The sequence below is a fragment of the Triturus cristatus genome, chromosome 10 (genome assembly GCF_964204655.1).
Source record: "Triturus cristatus chromosome 10, aTriCri1.1, whole genome shotgun sequence".
NCBI lineage: Eukaryota > Metazoa > Chordata > Amphibia > Caudata > Salamandridae > Triturus > Triturus cristatus.
In genome coordinates, this window is record NC_140593.1 from 322,067,565 (window position 1) to 322,085,965 (window position 18,401).

Below are 18,401 nucleotides of genomic sequence, written 5' to 3' on the forward strand. Positions count from 1 at the left end.
TTCCTATTGGAGAAAAAAACGAGATAAAAACTGTGTGTTTGCACATGGGTTCCTATATTCCTTGTGGGGAGTTCCAGGCGACGCAGGGCTCTATTAATGCAGATTAGGTGGCTGGACCGCCCCCTCACATGTCTAGGAACTTGCACCTCTGGCAGGTGTCCAGTCATTCTCTGGGAATGTTTGTGAATAAGAAAAGTAGTAAATCTGCACCCATACGTGGCCATAAATCTATGGGTGCAGATTTACTATACTTTTCCTGAGCCAGGACACATTGTATTTAGACATAAAGTCCCAGTCAGAGGAATGGGGTTTCTCCGTGGCTGGAGATCAGTAGTCATTTTTATTCCTTGATATAAAATAATTTTGGCAAAATATGTGAGGCAAAGCAATTCATTTAGGGCATTTATAGCAACCTATCTTTCGAAAACGGAAATGATTAGAGCTGCTACTCAATAGGATTTTACTAAGGACATTTAGATTATTTTCAATGGCAAGACACACAATTCCTTGCAGAGTAATTGCTTGCCATTTGCTGCCTTCAACAGCACAGAGTGGCCAATGCAGTTACTTTGTTGCTCCTAACTTTAAAAGCTGCATTGTGCCTGGAAGGGGCACCTACCCATACATAGTTATTCACTCTTAGAATGCAGTTGTAATGGAAAGGTAAGTACTGGTGTACATACTGACAGTCCTTGCTTTTCCCAAATCACACTAATATACCAGTGTGGCTCCACTGTTCAAATAAAACTACACCTTTTCACTAGTTAATTTACTAGGGGTATGTATAATCTACGACAAAAGGCTCAAAGGAAGCAGATTCGATACCTCAGACATTTCCATCTTGGACACAGTGCAGGCATTGACTAAACTCTAGTCTAAATCAAACAAGGTGGGATAGTTGGATAGCAGTCCAGTGCCAGTGTTCTCACAATATACTAGTTACACCCTGGTATAGTACACAAGGGTACATGCAACGGAGACACCTGATTACGTAGAACAATATTAAACAAAGACTCCCAAATCTTAAATTGACCCTCAGTTGTATTGTGCTCAGATGTTGCAAAAAAAACTGTTCACACAAAATGTTTTTCTTCACTACATATACCTAATATAAAAAGATTACACACACCCAAGATGTGTTTTGTGGCAATATGCTGATGTGTCAAGGCTAATCTCCAAGTTAATTTAATGGTCAATGCACCACAGTTATAATTTTAAAAGGTAATCTTCCCGAATGACAATTAAAGTTACTCCCAGAACAGGTACAAATGTGTACAACACACTTTGATTTTTTCAGTAACCTTAGCAAGGCACCATAGGGGGACCCAGGATATGGTCCCCAAATACACAACAGAATCAGTCATTTTGTTTACTTAAAATAACATTGTTATTCATTCTAAACTCATGCTTGTTTTATCATTTAAAATGAGACATGATAATATCAATTTACTTTGGCATGGTCACATGCAAGCAGGTATTCCACCTCCTCTAAAATTTCAACCTTTTCCCCTTTTATCTGCAGAGGTCTATAGCTATATATGGCCATGCAGCGGTTGCCAAGCACATGCGCTGTAAATATCTATATAGCAAAAACACACACACTTACTCTTTCATGAGGCCCTTTTGTTGCCTTTGTACAGATAGTTGGATATCAAGGAAATGTTAAATGACTCGGGTGGATCTGGGCAATGGTGATGTGACACTTTATCTGTGTCATAAGTACTATCACGTAGTAATTCATTCATATAAGGAGACTGGTTTGTCTCACGTGTCAAATAATAAGAGGATATTGAGATTGAAGATTCATCCCCTTCTTGTCTTCTTGATTCCTCTATTCTCTACATCTGACTTTTTGTTATCTTGATCGGTAAGGAGGTTCGTGCGGAGTATATTAATGATGTTGGAAATGCAAGAGATTTCAAATTTAGATAAATAAAAAATGGTAATCGTGGAGTGCAGGGTATTCTTATGTTGCGGTTATGTAGAGAGGGAAACCGTGTATGTGCAGTGAATTTAAAGAACAATCTCTAGTTTACAAGTTCAATAAAATGACAAACAGAGAGAAAAAGAAGTCAACCGTTCGCTCGGGAACTACTATTGTAGCATAACAACCAAAGGAATCAATTTAGGATAAAATTATAAGTTACTAAAGTAAATATTAGTTTGGTCATGCAACAACGAACTCTTTTGGGTGATGATATTGGCCTATAGCCAACATACTTTTACATGGCGGTACTGTATACATTTACAGGAGCACCATGCCATTTATGGTTGGCATCAATAAAACATATCTCAGGAGTATAGTTTGTGGAAGAATATCAAGTCAAGTTATCCATTCATCTCCCATAACCCCTTTTCCATAAATTATTAAATAATCAAAGAAAACAGTGAAGTGTGACTTACATTTTCCAAGTTCTGGAATCTGTTTTCAAGACTGGTAAGCTGAAACAGAAAAATGAAGAATATAATTATAAATATATTTATAATTTATTTTCATGTCAATCCTAAATCTATCTAAGTGCCCTTCTCTTTACCACAAACTCTTACACCTATAGATATAAGTAGAGATATATGTTTTCCTGAAGTATTGCTCCCTTTACCCAGACATTAGAGGAATTCAGATAAGCAGCTCTACTGATAAACTGCAATATATTGCACAAGAGAAAAAAATAGATATAGTTTCAGGGTTAAAGCACATCAATAAATATATGTTCAGAGATCAACAATATGTTGATAACTTAAATAGGATAAAAGAATGGATGCATGGATAAAGGACTTATATAGCACACAGCTACCCAGAGAGTGTCCCAACACTGATCTAACAAGAAACTTTAGGAGAAGAAAAACATTCTGTCTTAAATAGAAGAGTTTAAAGCCTTTTTCAAAAGCCTTTTTCGTCCTGCAGAACCTTAAGTTGAAATGGCAAACCATTAGTGACACACCATCATCAGCTGAGCATTACTTGAACTTAGCATCCGTGCTGGACGATACTGCTGCAGTCTGGTAGACAAATATTGTGGACCTGTGCCATAATAAGCACGATGAGCTAAGACCAACGTCTTGAACATAATTCTCTTTTTTACATGTAACTAGTGTAATTCTCATAAAAGCGAAGAAATGGCAGAGTGACAGGAGAGCTTAAATATTAAGTACATAACTGTACCAGTTGCATATTCTGAAGAAGATAATGGCAGAAAACACTCCACTCTCCATTGAGGGAATCCTTCCTTCCACGATGCCAGACCTGCAAGCTGACCAAGGCACACTAAAACAAGACGGGAGGGATAGTCTTGAGGATCGCGGATGCAACCCTAGAAAGTCGCTAAGCCGATTTACAGGTGACTGCGAGAATCACCTTCAAAGGTCGCACTACATGCACTCAAGATAGTGCTTTTAGTGAAACAGTCTGATGTTCTATAGTTTTCCACTGAGATGGCTGCAAATCTCAGGAGCCAGCCTTACGAGATCTAAAAAGCTACAATTCAATTGACTATCATTACTTTAAATAATCAGAGACATTTCATATAAAACTTTTTGAGCTAGTCTTTTTTAACTTTGGGCGGTCTACACGATGACCGTACTAAACCGTGAATAATGGGCATGACCGTTTCCTTCCGAATGCCTTGAATTTAACAAAGATTCTGCACTATTTTTGAATAATATTATGTAATTGTAAGAATTATCTTTATATGCACAAAAATCGTTATGTATCCTCTATTTGACTCTTTTTGTCTAAATTCAAGGAATAGCAAAAAAAGGTTGTTCCACCAAATGTACGTTGTCTCAGTCTGCAAAACAAGACATCCTGGTCAATATATAAAAAACATTGTTTTTTGTTAAAATGTTTAAGTCATAATTTAAATAACCCTTAACAATAACAAATAATAAGTTATTTTGGTATAACTGTATTTTCTATTTATCCTGCAAGAGCTGTTAATTTCTTTGTATATTGTTGATGTGCAGACTAGGCTCTGGAGGATGGTATGCGCTTAACCCTATATTCCTTATTTCAGAAGAAAACAATCCAGAAGGTCTACATAAAGAACATTGGCATAATCAAGAGGCGAGATGACCAGTGCCTCCACAACCGTTCTCTGAGCTTCCCAATGGAGTATAGTTAGGAACTTCTTGCATTTTCATGATTCAAAAACAAGATTTTGCCACTGAGCCTACCTGATGCTTGAAGGAAAGAAGGTGATTAAGTGCCTACGTATCTGGCAACTACAGCTGGAGAAGGAGGGCCCCGATTTCACTAGGCCGGCAACCATTCCAGCCAGGAAGCAGATCTGCACCAAATAACAACACTTTGGTTTTGTCAGGATTGCACTGAAGGTTATTAATTCTCGTCTAATCCATTACTGCTCTCATGTAGGCAGCAAAAGCCTGATTACTTTTATCAGCTCCTAAGAAAATAGGAGCTGCGTATTGTCTGCATATTGTAAAAAATAAAATATTCCACCTGCTCTGCATCTGGAGACATGTAAATGTTGAACAGTGTTAGGCTTAATGATCCTTGGGGAAAACCAGATTAAAGTGTTTCAACATTTAAGGAAAAAAGATTCATACAAACAGCCTGCTCTCTGGTCTAAAAGGGATATAAACCAATTCTAGGCCATTCCTAAATAAGAATGGCAGTTCAGCAAAATCTCATGAGAGACCATATCAACAGCCACCAAGATATTTAAAAGGATCAAGTTGGCATTATGACCTTGATCAACTCAATTGAGTCCGCTATTTCCAGTAAATCTGTTTCCACACTGTGTCATGGGTGGAAGCCGATTTATAGGGGTGTAATAGTTTATTCATTTTCAAATAATCCGAAAGTTGAGCATTATTTTCTCAAGGATTTTTGGTGCTGCAGGTAGCAAAGAAATAGGTCTATAATTAGACAATACTGACCTATCTGCTGATGGCTTTTTAAACAGGGGAACAACTTTCGCCTATTTCCAAATTGTGAGGACTTCTCCTGTGCATAGTGAGGTATTAAACAAGTTGATGTATAGCAGGTTTATGATTTCGACAAACAGCTTCAAAATGTGAGGCAGACAAGGATCGACAGGAGAGCCTGATCTACAATTTTTAAAACCAGTCATTAGCTCCTCCTGCTCAATTGTCTTAAATGGCAACAAAACACATTTGCAAAATGACGGTGAGTTACAAAAACAATGCCTCACAACAGAAAACTGTCCTTGAGTTAGGAGATTCAGCTGAATTATTTTGATTTGCTCGTCAAAGAACTCTCCAAGCATTATACATAAGTTCACACTGGCATTAAGTGGAAGGGCTCGCTGATCTGGGGTGCAACATTTATAATGTTAAAAATCTCTTTAGGCTTTATATTAGCCCTATTCACTTTCATCATGTAGTGATTTCTCTACGCTGTTTTAATTTCATATGATATTTATTAAGAGCCTATTTGTACCTTAGATTGTCTACCTTGGAGTCCTGTCTTCTCCATATCCTCTCCAACCTTTTGCAACATTGTATTACCTTTGTGAGGCTGGCAGAAAACCGAGGGGCAGAAGGCGCTCGTCTTGACTTAGTGCAAGTTTTTTCAGGGCAAGCTTATTAGCTGCTCTCTGGAGCCAATTATTAACCGTTATTGCATCCTCATTCAATTCACTAGACAACATAGGAGCTGTATAGGTTAAAATGTCCCTCTGTTCTGTGATCTTGACTTTATTCCACACTCTGAGCAAATTTCACACCCCCCGGTGTTCCTGGTCCACCTTAAGCTCCAAGGACCAAGAAAACTGAACCATAAAGTGGTTCGACCATACCACCTCCACTGGACTTTTTCACTAATAGGGAGGTATTTGGAAAAATCAAGTCTAAAGCATGGCCCGCCTTAGGGGTTGGTCCATTCAGGTTCAAATACCAGTTACAGAATTGTATGATTTCCCCAGATTGAAAGGGGACATTTTCCCAGCTTAAAAGAAGCAATTCCAAGTATGAGTACTTTATATGTATATATAATTAATCGGTCATCATCCATGATACTCATGGATGGATGCAGAGTGTAAACAACACTTGGACAGATCAATGGCAGAAGAAGACTGACCATAATACACTCTTTGTACCTATATGGATATATATTTACATATATGGGTTTATATATTGTTTAATGCTTTTTTTATTGCAAGACAGCTAAGCCTACCACATGTTAGCTCCTTCACCAAGGGGGTCGAGGTAACGTAAGCAACATATGGGTTGTATCTTCCTGAAATACAACCTAAATCACAAAAGGCAAATGAGGCACAGCTAAGAAAGCTAAGCCTGCCTAGGCTTTAATACAAAGTAATAATAACCCTTAAGTGCCTATGCTTTTCATAGTCAATAGGTCCTGCTGCCTTTTTTGTCACTTTTCATTACCATTGTGGAAATCTTTCATCCTCATGGTTTGTTTGGGTGGATCACTAAAATCTATTATGATAATGTGCAACAAAATACCTGTCTAAAGTCTTTATCACTGTGTAATAACAATCCAAGCCTATTGTCTTTAATACATGCTTTTCACAATACATAAGTGAGACCTGCTTGTTTTGTCATAACTTTTCAATATAAACAGATCACTCCTAAGGAATCGGACATTCCAATGAACCGATAAGGCCTATAGCGGAAAGAGGAGTTGGCCTAACGGCTAGGGCGGTTGACCTCGAATGTGGGGAACCGGGTTCGAGTCTCGGCAATGACGCTGAACATCCTGTGATTCTGGGCAAATCACTTAATCTCCCCGTGCCTAACAAAAATACATGTGTCCTTATGTAATGCAACTGGTGCTATGTAAAGCGCTCTGATACCCGATTTGGGTCAAGTTTGCGCTATATAAAACTATGTAAAATAAAAAATAGCCTTTACCATTGACTTAACACTATAACCAACACAGGCGACTGAAGTATGCATAAGCTGCAACCCTAACGTGTGCAGTTATAAAATTACAAATATGTACAGAATTGCAATTGGCAAAATAATATACAAACCCATTCAATAGGGCTGAGCAAGAATCATCTTAAAATCCCTGGGTTAGTCAGAGTAGCGACCAATACCAAATCACTTGGCTGCTATGTGAGATTACATGTACTCAAATACCTGTCTACAGCCTGTATAGTAGTATGATACCAACCCATGGTTAGGGGCCTATTAGCTTTAACAAATACTGTTCACAATAAATAAGCCAGGCCTACTCCATTGTCATAACCTTTCATAATAAACAGAACAGACTTATGGCATCTGGCATAAATGTAAATGTAAATGTGCAGGAATTTATATAGCGCAAATCACCAAGCGGTCTCTAAGCGCTTGCTTAGGGAACCCGTCCTGGTATTCCCCTGTGAGATAACCCGGCAGGGCATCCGCAAGGTGAAAGCCAGGCATCCCGCCGCGAGGGGCCCATGTGGAGATTAAGCAAGCTATTGCCCAGAGTCGCAGAGTGTGAACCCATGAATCGAGTATGCACTGGAGCGAGAATTATCGAGTTCATGGACATTTATGGACTCAAGACCCAGCCGAGCCGGGAATTGAACCCTGGTCCCGGGCTGACCTCTGCTTCCAGGTCTGCCTCCTCTAACCAGTGAGCCACACTTCTCCACATAACTATTTCCTGCACACCAATCAGGTCTATAGGTGTTATCATTGGCTTGTCACCATAACCAACTTAGGCATACTGTACTGAGTGTAAGCTTTTCCATAAGGCAGCCATCAGGCACACAGTCATAAAGTTAAAAATGCATACAAAATGACAGCTGTCAAAGTAAATTCTATCTCTCCTAAACGGCTTAAAAAGGATTCTTTCAATGCAAATCTTCTTTACCCATGGTTTATTCGGAGGCAACCATCACCAAAACTGTTTACTGTGGTACTCTGTGTGTTTCCATGTAACAAAACACCTATCCATAGGCTTTAATACAGAGTCATAACAATACATCCTTACATGCTATTGACTTTAACCAGTGCCTTAAATGGAAAAATAGAAGTGCAGGTACTCTCTACCAGAGTACCTGCATGTTTCTGAGAAGTGCCGGTAATAAATACATGCCTTTTTTGTAACATTTCATAATAACCAAATCAGACCTGTAGTCATGATCACTGGCTTACCAAAATGTGGGTGGAGCCTAAGAAGTATACTGAAAATGTTTTTTTATTGATCCCACAAGGTCCAGAAACACACCTAAAAATACATGTGAATTACTGTAGCCCTTGGCTTCACATACCGCACTACAGCACATAACTGCACTCTGAAGCATCAACAAAAGAGAAGGGGATCTGTGGTACTGCCAGAGAAAAATAAACACTGTAAATTATCTTATTACGTAAGACACATTTGCAGTGCTGTGTGTGTGCCCCTGAAAGTTCAAGCATCATCCCATTGCAAGGTTGATACTTTGTGTGTGTTGGTGAGCCTTCTGCAGCCACCCATACCACTGAATACAGAAGGACTAATATGGTTATGACAGCTCTTGCAGCTGGATAAACAAACAAAAGAATCACAATGCATGGAGGGGAAGCACTTTTTCTGTGTGGAAGAACACATCTTCGGTCTAATCAAATTATATGCCATTGTCCACTAATGTGTGGGCAGAGCCTAGTCTATCTCTCTAGTACTCCTGAAGACTCTTTTTAAGATTTATGAAAAAAGGTCTAGCGATAGCTGCGCTGTCAAGCTAGACCTAAAAACTGTATTTGTAAGCATTATATAAAACTAGGAGGGTCATGCTGGCTTGGATGCTTTCCAATGAAGAAAAAAGTTACTTAATCTGTAATTCAAATCCCAGTTACAAACAGTACATTTTCAGGCTTAGAAAGCTTTATTTAGTAAAACAGAGGCAACAATAAAAACAGTTGATAGAGAAATAAGATATCTAGAATTGTTACACAATAAACATCATATATAGAAAAAAAGAAGCTTTTTAGAAATTTTCAAAGGAAGGGAAGGAGGGGGAGAAGACCATGAAAGGACCTATAATCATTGCATAAGGGAAGAACATCCTCATAACCTGTATACCAAATGTGAATAAACCAGAAACATTATAATCAATAATCTAATATCAATATATTGGAATAGTATCTAAGAACAAGGAAAGAAGACAGAGAGGTAAATATTTAAGATAGGTGCAAATTTTCAGATAAAGTGAAAGAAGTAGTAGAAAGAAGTAGTAGAAACGTCAGTGACTTTGTTTTTCAGGAAGGTAGTCAATGACAAACACAAAGAAGATCTACCATGTAAAGAAGAACAGGAAGATATATAAGAAGTATCCAGCTTAAGGTGAGAACAGTCAGAATACCACCAAGCCTTGTTCGAGAGTTTAGCTGAACATTTCCAATTGATAGCAATTTGTTGAAAAGATATTGCCACAAATACAGTACATTTTCATCTCCAATTGCTGTAAAAATTATTACATGTAATCCATAGGTGACAAAAAACTACATTTATTAGTGATTAGGAGACAGGCTGAATAAATTAGAGGCAATGTGTCTGTAGCTTACCATGCCTGGTTTATGACATTTTCCCTAACCAATAATTACATGGAGAAACACAAACCTTAATAATATTCCTGAAATAAGACCAGTTTGGTGCAAATACAACTATATGGACACTAATATTTCTGTTTAGTCTGATGAAAAATGTTTCTTTCATTATAGTTCATCCCTGCATTGGCTGTGCTTGTAAACACCTCCGTAAATAGCAGTTTCAAAATGCATATATCAATTTTTTGTACACAGGAATAGGCATCGGGTGGAATAGGTATAGGCCTCGGTCAGTTCTTAGGTCTGCAGTTTAGAGGCTAATAATTAAGGTTTCAGCCAGTTGTGAGCAGATTCCTGTTCAAGCAACACGTTTAAAACAAGAATTGGGGGAGGGAATCAATCTGGTCTTGGCAAGCTGGTTTGAGGGTAAATTGTTTTTATTTTTTAATTGGTAGCATATACCACAAACACAAAAATAAAAAACTTGGTGGCCAAATGTATGCAATTTCAATTTTACATTTGAAAGAAATAACCATGGAACATAATTTTACTAGAACAATACAGGCGTGTCCAAGAAGACAGGTGTACTAAAAACAGATATAGAAATTATTTTTGGTTTTAATACACAACACAGCAAAATATGATTTTTATAGATCCAAAACAATGGTACTAATGGTGTTAAATTAACGCAGTCTGAAGTCATAGTTTAAAGGCGCAAGCATAGTAAAAAAAATAGGATAAACAATGGAAATAAGGCAAACATGACCACCCACAGTGCAAGACAGCCGGTGATGAACCAACTCAATAATGTACCCGCCAAAAAAGTGCAATACGAGCACTCTTTTCAGTGTAAGCAGAAAACTTTGGCCCAATCAAATCCTCTACTTATAAAAACCAGCATGAGGGTGGAGCCCAATGCCTACTCCTCAGGCACATCTAATCCAATGATGACATATTTCCAGTCTACTATACTGAAGTACGAATTTTGATGGAATCAAACGGACAAACTTATTTGGAGGGATTGCAAGGTCCTTGTACTATGAGACCATATACGATCATCTTGCTAAAGGTCTTCTTACTACAGCGTAGAAATCAATCATAATTGTCTTTTGCTGAAAGCTAGCTCACGTGTTCCACAGTCACTGGCTGCAGACAAGTCTGAACAGCTACCTGAGATCCATTCATGAGACTGAAAGGTCTGCTAGAAATAATGTTTGAGTTTCCCTTCTTGGTGGCTGGGGTTGTACAGACACGAGTCTAGGAAACATTCTAGTGACTTTCCACATACAGAGAGCACTTGGAGACAGGTTGTACTCTGCATCCTCCTTCCCACTCCACTACACTCCATAAGGGAAACGGCCACTACAACGCTGCCGTTTCCACGCTTAACCTTTTAACCACGCATGCGTGGTTAGCACGTATAGCCTTTACCACGCATTCCTTTACTACGAGATACGTAGTAAAGGAATGTGTGATAAAGGCTATACGTAAAAAAAGGGGGCATGGTAAAGACATTTTCGTGGTAAAGGTTATGCGTAGCAATGGCATTCGCGTTGTAACGCATGCGTTGTAAAGGCATGCGTTGCAACGGAATGCGTTGTAACGTCATACAACCACTCCATAACGTTATTGCTTGTACCTGATGCACTTGATGCTTTTTATGTCAGCCTGATGACAAATATTTTCTCTGCTTGAATGAAGGTATTTCTATGTCTCCTCGCCTTCCGTGAGATCCAGACACTGCAATTTGCGATCTGTCTAACTTCTGGTGCACGGGGATTCGAAGGGCACTCGAAAGCTCTTGTGACAACTCCTTCTACAAATACAATTTTATGGAATCCTGCCCTAAACCCTGTGAATTCCAGTAGTGTGTGGCAACTAGGTCTGATTTAGAATCTCCTTTCATAACATGCCTAGAAACACGACCCAATAGAGAGGGCAAAGGTGAACTACGGCAAGGCCCATGGACCAAAACGAACACTGTACCTTAAATAAAATGTTTCTGTGAAATCTATCAAAATACAACAGGCCCCCAGGAGTGTGAGGGTGCCAGTGCATGGCCACCAGAGGCCATGGAATGAGTTAAATATACTTTGCAGACAAAGGTTATGGCCATCAGTGTTGGATGCGATTGGTAAACACAATGCACGGCTGCTGAACATGTATGATGAGTACATCTCAAAGAAACTTAACACAGCAGGCACCTAAGGCATCAAAACTATTTTAGTGTATCTCTGTGTCACACAGAAAACATAGTGTAATGCCATGGAGTGTGTGTGTATATTACATTACATATATATGTTTAAAGCAGTATCATGTTTCCTACCAGTATGGTACATGACTGGTACAAATTATACCAACTCCATTACCACAATATCACATTGACATGCACTCAACTTAAAGAACAATTGATGGACGGAATGCTGGACAATGTCAAACACTCCCATCCCCAGTACAGAGACCTGGGCCTAAATCCATTGTTTTTTTGCTCATCACGCCATCCCAGTTTGGACTCAGACATATGCAAATCAGTTTTGACCCTTTTTCCCATGGGAAGAGCCCAGCCAAAACAGCCAGGCCAGGTCATTCAAGATAACCTGAATCCACTGGCATGGCGAGCATGGGACCCACGTCTGGGAATCCCCGTCCCACTGGGCGGTGACAAATGCATAAAGAACAATTGAAGGACGGAATGCTGAACAATGTCAAACATTTGTCCCCAGTACAGAGATCTGGGCTTACATCCATTGTGTTTTTTGCTCACCACGCCACCCCAGTTTGGACCCAGCCATATGCAAATCTTGAAACCTGCTCCCCATGGGAACAGTCCATCCCGAAATGTCAGGCTAGGTACTCCCTGGACCAGAAACATGCATCCTAGGAACGGTTTAGCACACTCCCCTCCAATCTACCCCACTCCATTCCAATGTACCCCATTGCAATCTCCATTCCGCGACAATCTTTCCCACTCCACGGCAATCTACCCCACTCTATCTCACTCCAATCCACCTCAGTTTACCCCACTCCGGTCTACCACAATATATCCCACTCCACTACAATCTGCCTCACTCCACTTCAATCAAGCCCACTCCACTCTGCGCTAATCTACCATACTCTACTTCACTGTAACACAGTCTAGCCCCCTCCACTTTACTCCAATCTACCCCACTTCAATCTATCACACTCCACTCTAATCTACCCCACTCCACCCCAATCTAACCCACTCTACCCTAATCCACTCCAATCTACAGCACCCCACGCCACCCCAAACTACCCTTCCCAATCCACCCACTCCAATTTACCCCACTCCAATCTACCCCACTCCAATCAACCCCACTCCAGTGTTCTCTATTCCACTCTACTCCAATCTACCCACTCTAACCCACTTAGCTCAAATCTATTCCACTCCACTCCACTCCAATCTATGTTACACTGAACAGCAGCCAAGCTGGTGTAGCCAAAATGCAATGCCAAATAGCTCTTGCATAGGTGAGATCTATTGGTTTTGCCAATGGTGGCTTCTTTTTGGGTTTGCTAGGAAATGCCGGATGGTCCTAAACAGGTACAAATAAAAATCAGTCTCCTAGTGTCAGGGCCATTACCTTTTTGTGTTTCAAAAACAAACTCCCTGATTTTGAAAGATGAAAAGCTTTGCTGAGTAGCTCCATTTTACATGACGGACACTCAGCAAAGCTTTAGAGCTTCCAGGGCAGCCACCAACGGAGCGGCTTCCTTGAAGGGACGGAGATTAATAAATATGGCAGGTGGTCATAAACTCAGCTAAACTGACTAACTGGATGGCGGGCTGCTCTTCAGTCCTTAAATGAGGCAGATTGTCCTCAGTCATCTTGTACAGCACAGGCAGAGTAGTTTGCATTCAACCACAGTTCATCCTGAGAATTGGACAGCCTCAGTCTTATTTGATGGCAGGGAGGATATTTTGAGTAAAGCTGATGGACGGCAGCTATGGGTCTTGTTTTAATAAAACCTGTCTGCTGCTTTTCCTACAGCAGACCAAGCCTTCGCCCTGAATGTCCTAGCGTTAAGTAAAATGATCTCTGGCTAGGGCAGATGTGGGTGATGTGCCTTCTATTCCACTGAACATGCTCAGCGATTGAAACTACACATTTCGCTTTCTGCCTTTAGCACTGTGGACGTCGAGTTCCTTTTAGTAATCACTCATTAATATTTCATGTCAATGCTGTCTTCGATAATTCATCACCAGGGAGTAGTGGTTTAGATGTATGCAGTTTACACCCTTTTCATGCCAAGTTAGCAAAGACTGGTGGGAGCAGGCCAACTGAAAGGTGCTCCCTTGATAAGCCTCATGGCTGATTGATCAACCTTCGCTGATTTCTATGAAGAAAAATCTGAAATACTCTTATAATACTTTTTGTGATCCCCATCCCATGTTTGTACTGGGCATGTTCTCAATGGAACCCCTAACTCCTTTCATCTAGATGTGACGCTCAAGAGTTTAATTTAATGATACTCACAAAATTAATTCCCAAATCCCATAATTTGTGGAACTGCAGTCTGCTACCTGCACTTAACAAAAAACTGAAATTCTTTTCTCGCCATAAATTCGAAAGCAACTCTCGTCAGGAAAATTATCATTTTAAAGATCCATGACTGGTAAACTATATAGATGGGCCTCCCACTCTGGGCTGCTATGGACGTTTTTAGATTGAATCCCTTTGACTATGTACAGACAGTCTTGCAAGGTCTACTCTGATGGCCAATAAGCGTACAGGTTCAATTTGAGATTCATTGTACCAATGTTTACAGCAGAATCATTGTACTTCTCTCACAGATAAAACCATTGGGAAATATGTCTGCAAAAATGTAATTGAGCACTGGACCAGTTATCCAAATGAGACAGAGATTCTATCTTAACTCAGAGAGAGTTCTTTAGAGAATTATCCATGAGGCACACCATTGGTGTAAAGTGCTAAAAGCACGTGCAAACACAATTGGCAACCAAACATTAATCGGTCTTCAAATAGCATTAAACAATTTCCAGGTTTACGTGTAAAATAATTATTTGCGTGAAAATGTGGAAAAATGCCAATGACATTCTTTGGCTACGAGAATTGCTGTTGGGGCTGGAGACAATAAATGTAGGCAATTTGATTATCATCATGTTCCTGGATTACAGAGGAACAGAAAAAGATCGATCATTTCCAGGTGAGGGCCTCAACTAGATCAAATTCTTCTTATGGTGTTTCCACTAAAATGCGTATGATGGTGAAAGACGTATAGTGTCATATTTATGGGGCTTCAGTGTGGATCGATTATAAAAAACTGAATAGAGTCAGGATTGATGCCTCATGTGGCGCCAGGCATAAAACTACTGTTGGAAAGTGGGTTATTAATTGGGAAAAATTGAACTATTTCACCAGAAAAAAGTCAAAATCCCATCACTCACAGTGTTTCAGTATGTGAACCTTGGCTCAACTTCTGGTAGCTATGGCACAGAACAATCAGGAGAAACACTAGTGAAAGTGTGATAAGCATTTAGCAGTTTCCAATAGTTACCAAGTCAAGACACAACACAATAAACACCCCACAACTAATTTAGAACAATTGGGAACTTGTACTAAGATTGACATTAGAAAGGTCAAGATTTAATCAGAGGAACCAGACATATGAATTCTTAAAGTTTTAAGGTAAACAGCAGAAATAAACAGAATAGCATCTATGGCTGCAGGTGACCAGATCCCAGGCACTAATTTAGTCTGACCGTGATGCACTAGAAGCTGGTTGTGCCTACTGGTTCAACCAAGTAAAATTATTTACATTCAGGCTTAGTCTTCACCGTGGACCTCAAAATACTCAAGAAAGATGGGCACTGGATCCAACTATCTCCTATTTATTTTTTGGAGCCTCCTAATAATTCCAACAAAATGGGATGGATGGAAAATCATAGCTGACAAAGTCATCTCTGAATAGAAATCCTAGACCACCTTGTCTCGGTCTCCAGTACTATGTTTAGACTTAGGGCCTGATTTAGAGTTTTGCAGATGGATACTCCATTATAAACATGGCAGATAACCTGTTCATTATATCCTAATTCACTTGTAATGATGTAGACAGTATATCCGTCATATTTGTTATGGAGTACCCATCAACAAACTCTAAATCATGTCCTTAGTCTCTTTTCTGGAATCCAGAAATCCAACAGCATGGCAAGGCTGACAATATCTTCTCAAATTAGGATGCCCCATGGACGGGCTCCTGATGCAGCTGGTAGATTTGGAGAAAAAACCTTGACCGGGATGGATTTGAAATCCTCATTCAACAAAGTCCTCTTGCACGCTGAAATTCTTGACCATCTTAACCTGGTTTCGATTTTGTCAAGAATTCCTGTCATACAAGGGAAACACGCCCTTATGTAAACAGGAGAGCTGTTACATAACTCAAGGGAAACACGCCCTTATGTAAACAGGAGAGCTGTTACATAACTCAAGGGAAACACGCCCTTATGTAAACAGGAGAGCTGTTACATAACTCAAGGGAAACACGCCCTTATGTAAACAGGAGAGCTGTTACATAACTCAAGGAAAACACGCCCTATAAAGGGAGGAACCGGGAGGTACAAGGCTGTCGGATATTGTGTTTACACCGACGTACCTGCTTCGTGAAGAGCAGTGTTCCGGAGTGGTGCTCCAGTAAGGCAAGAACGGAGGTAGGTCGAGTCGTTACTCCCTGGGCCGTGTCTTGCCCCATCGTCACCTGTGAAGGACCCGGAAGCTCTACCGGTCAACCATTGAGCTTCGCTTTTTGACTCGGCTGAGTCCAAGCGCAGTGGCGCTTTTGCTGGTTGGAGTCGTAACTCCCAGCCCGACCAGAGACACAGGGACTGCCAGCTGTAACGCACACCAGGAGGTGTTTGCCGCGTTACAGACTCGGAAGTCCACAGGATCGATCGAGCGGCTGCTCTCGGTTCAGTCTTCTTGCTTGTGATTGGGGTATCGGTGACGCATCACCAGGAGGTGACTCCGCGTCCCGGTGCAGTCTGAGGAAGAGGTTGAGCGGCTGCTCCCTTCAGGTAGAGACCCCGGCTGGGTGTTTCCCTGACTCCTCGATTCTCCCCAACACTCTTCGTGCCCCTCACAGCCTACCGATTGGCATTGTCGGCCATTTCATTTCTGCCCTCTGTTGGCATACGCCGGGATCGGCGTATATGCAGAGGACGGTTAGGACCATCCGTGCTGTGGGCTGGTAACGTACTTAGCCTGGAGGATTCCAGTGACTATAACCTTTGTTTGTTCTTTGTATTTTATTTGCCTTCATTAAAAGAACTAACCCTTCACAAGTGGTTGCGTCCTCATTGTCGTGTCTGTTAAACGATCCTGAGACGTTCAGGGCGTTACAAAATATCCGACCTTAATAACACTAACTGTCTCCCGGTCGATAACAGACATGGCAACACTTGATGATGTGCTGGCTGCTTTAGCGGCCATGCAAGTTGAAGTGGCTGCCTCTAGGCAAGAAACAGCCGATGTAAAAGCCAGACTGGATGCTATCCAATTGGACCCGCTCACGCCCAGCACCTCCCTCACGAACCAGACCCCTGCGGTAGTAGTGGAAATGCCGGTAGCCATCCCCTTGGCAACACCAGAGAGGTACAGTGGGGATCCTAACACAGTGCAGGTATTCCTCACACAAGTGGCGCTACATTTATCGTGCAAACCAAAGGCGTTCCCCACGAGTCAGGCTCGTGTGGCTTTCCTTATATCCTATTTGGCTGGAAACGCGGCACATTGGGCCGTACCTCTGGTGAGCAGGGACGACCCCCTCTTATGTGATTGGGGTGCTTTTCGCGAGGAATTCCTGAAGGTATTCGACAGAAGGGCTGACTCGTACACGGCGGACCGTGAAATGCTTGAGTTGAGACAGGGATCCAACGACCTGGTGCAGTATCTCAACGCGTTCCGAAGGCTGGTTGCGGAAACCAAGTGGCCTGTTGCTAAACAGACGGCGCTCTTCCATCAAGGGCTGTGCGATGAGCTCAAGGACGCCGTGGCTCATATTGACCCTCAACCCAAGACATGTGAGGGCCTTATCAACCTGGTATTACGGCTGGAACATAGGCTAAGTGAAAGAAAGGGGGATCATGGGAGAAAAGGAAAATCCCTTCCATCCTATGTGACGGTGGGAAGTCCTGAAACTTCCACCGCATCCAAGGGAGAACCCATGGACATCAGCGTAATACGAGCGAGCCTCACAGCCACGGAGAAAGAGTCACGCCGTAAACAAGGATTGTGCCTATATTGTGGCAAAAAAGGCCACTACGTACGTGAATGCCCTGCCAAACCGAAGACGTCACGTTATCGGGCCAACCGGTCGGTAACAGCCGTGGTGGACATACCGGCGGAAAACTAGAGGACTCCAAGACCAGAGAAGGGACATCTCGGAGTCACTCATCCATCCCTTCACTTTCCAACTCGGTCACTAAGGGACAACGACACCTGTTTATCACGGTGCACGTGGGAGTGCATGACCAGTGGATACCCGTTGTGGCCATGGTGGATTCAGGGGCCACTGGCATGTTTATGGACCACAACGAGGCATGCAGGCTAGGGCTAGTGCTTCTTTCCAAAGCAGTACCCGAAGACGTCTATGCGGTAGACGGAAGGCGATTGGTGACGGGGCCCATCGGACAGCACACGGGGGTCCTTCCGATGAGATATGGGAGGAACCATTTGGAACAAATCGATTTTAACATCATCCGAGCGCCCCAATATGGCGTCATATTGGGATTGCCGTGGCTACAGAAACACAACCCCTTTGTGGATTGGCCAACACATCGCATCGAAATGACGTCACCGTATTGCATCCTGCATTGTGGAATAAGAACGGAATCCCTTGACGCAGATGAGAGCGGGAGTCAGACGGTGGCTACAGCGGCAGAAAAAGATGTGGCTCTCCCC

At 41.5% G+C, this 18,401-nt stretch overlaps 1 protein-coding gene across 1 annotated transcript in view; it reads right to left on the reverse strand.

Annotated features, from left to right (window-relative positions):
- The window catches only part of CUBN (cubilin), a 1,289,359-nt gene that overhangs the window by 1,237,590 nt on the left and 33,368 nt on the right, over positions 1-18,401 (reverse strand). Inside the window, exon 4 of the mRNA XM_085631507.1 lies at positions 2,404-2,442. Coding sequence (XP_085487633.1) covers positions 2,404-2,442 — 39 coding nt within the window. The remainder of the gene's footprint in view (positions 1-2,403; positions 2,443-18,401) is intronic.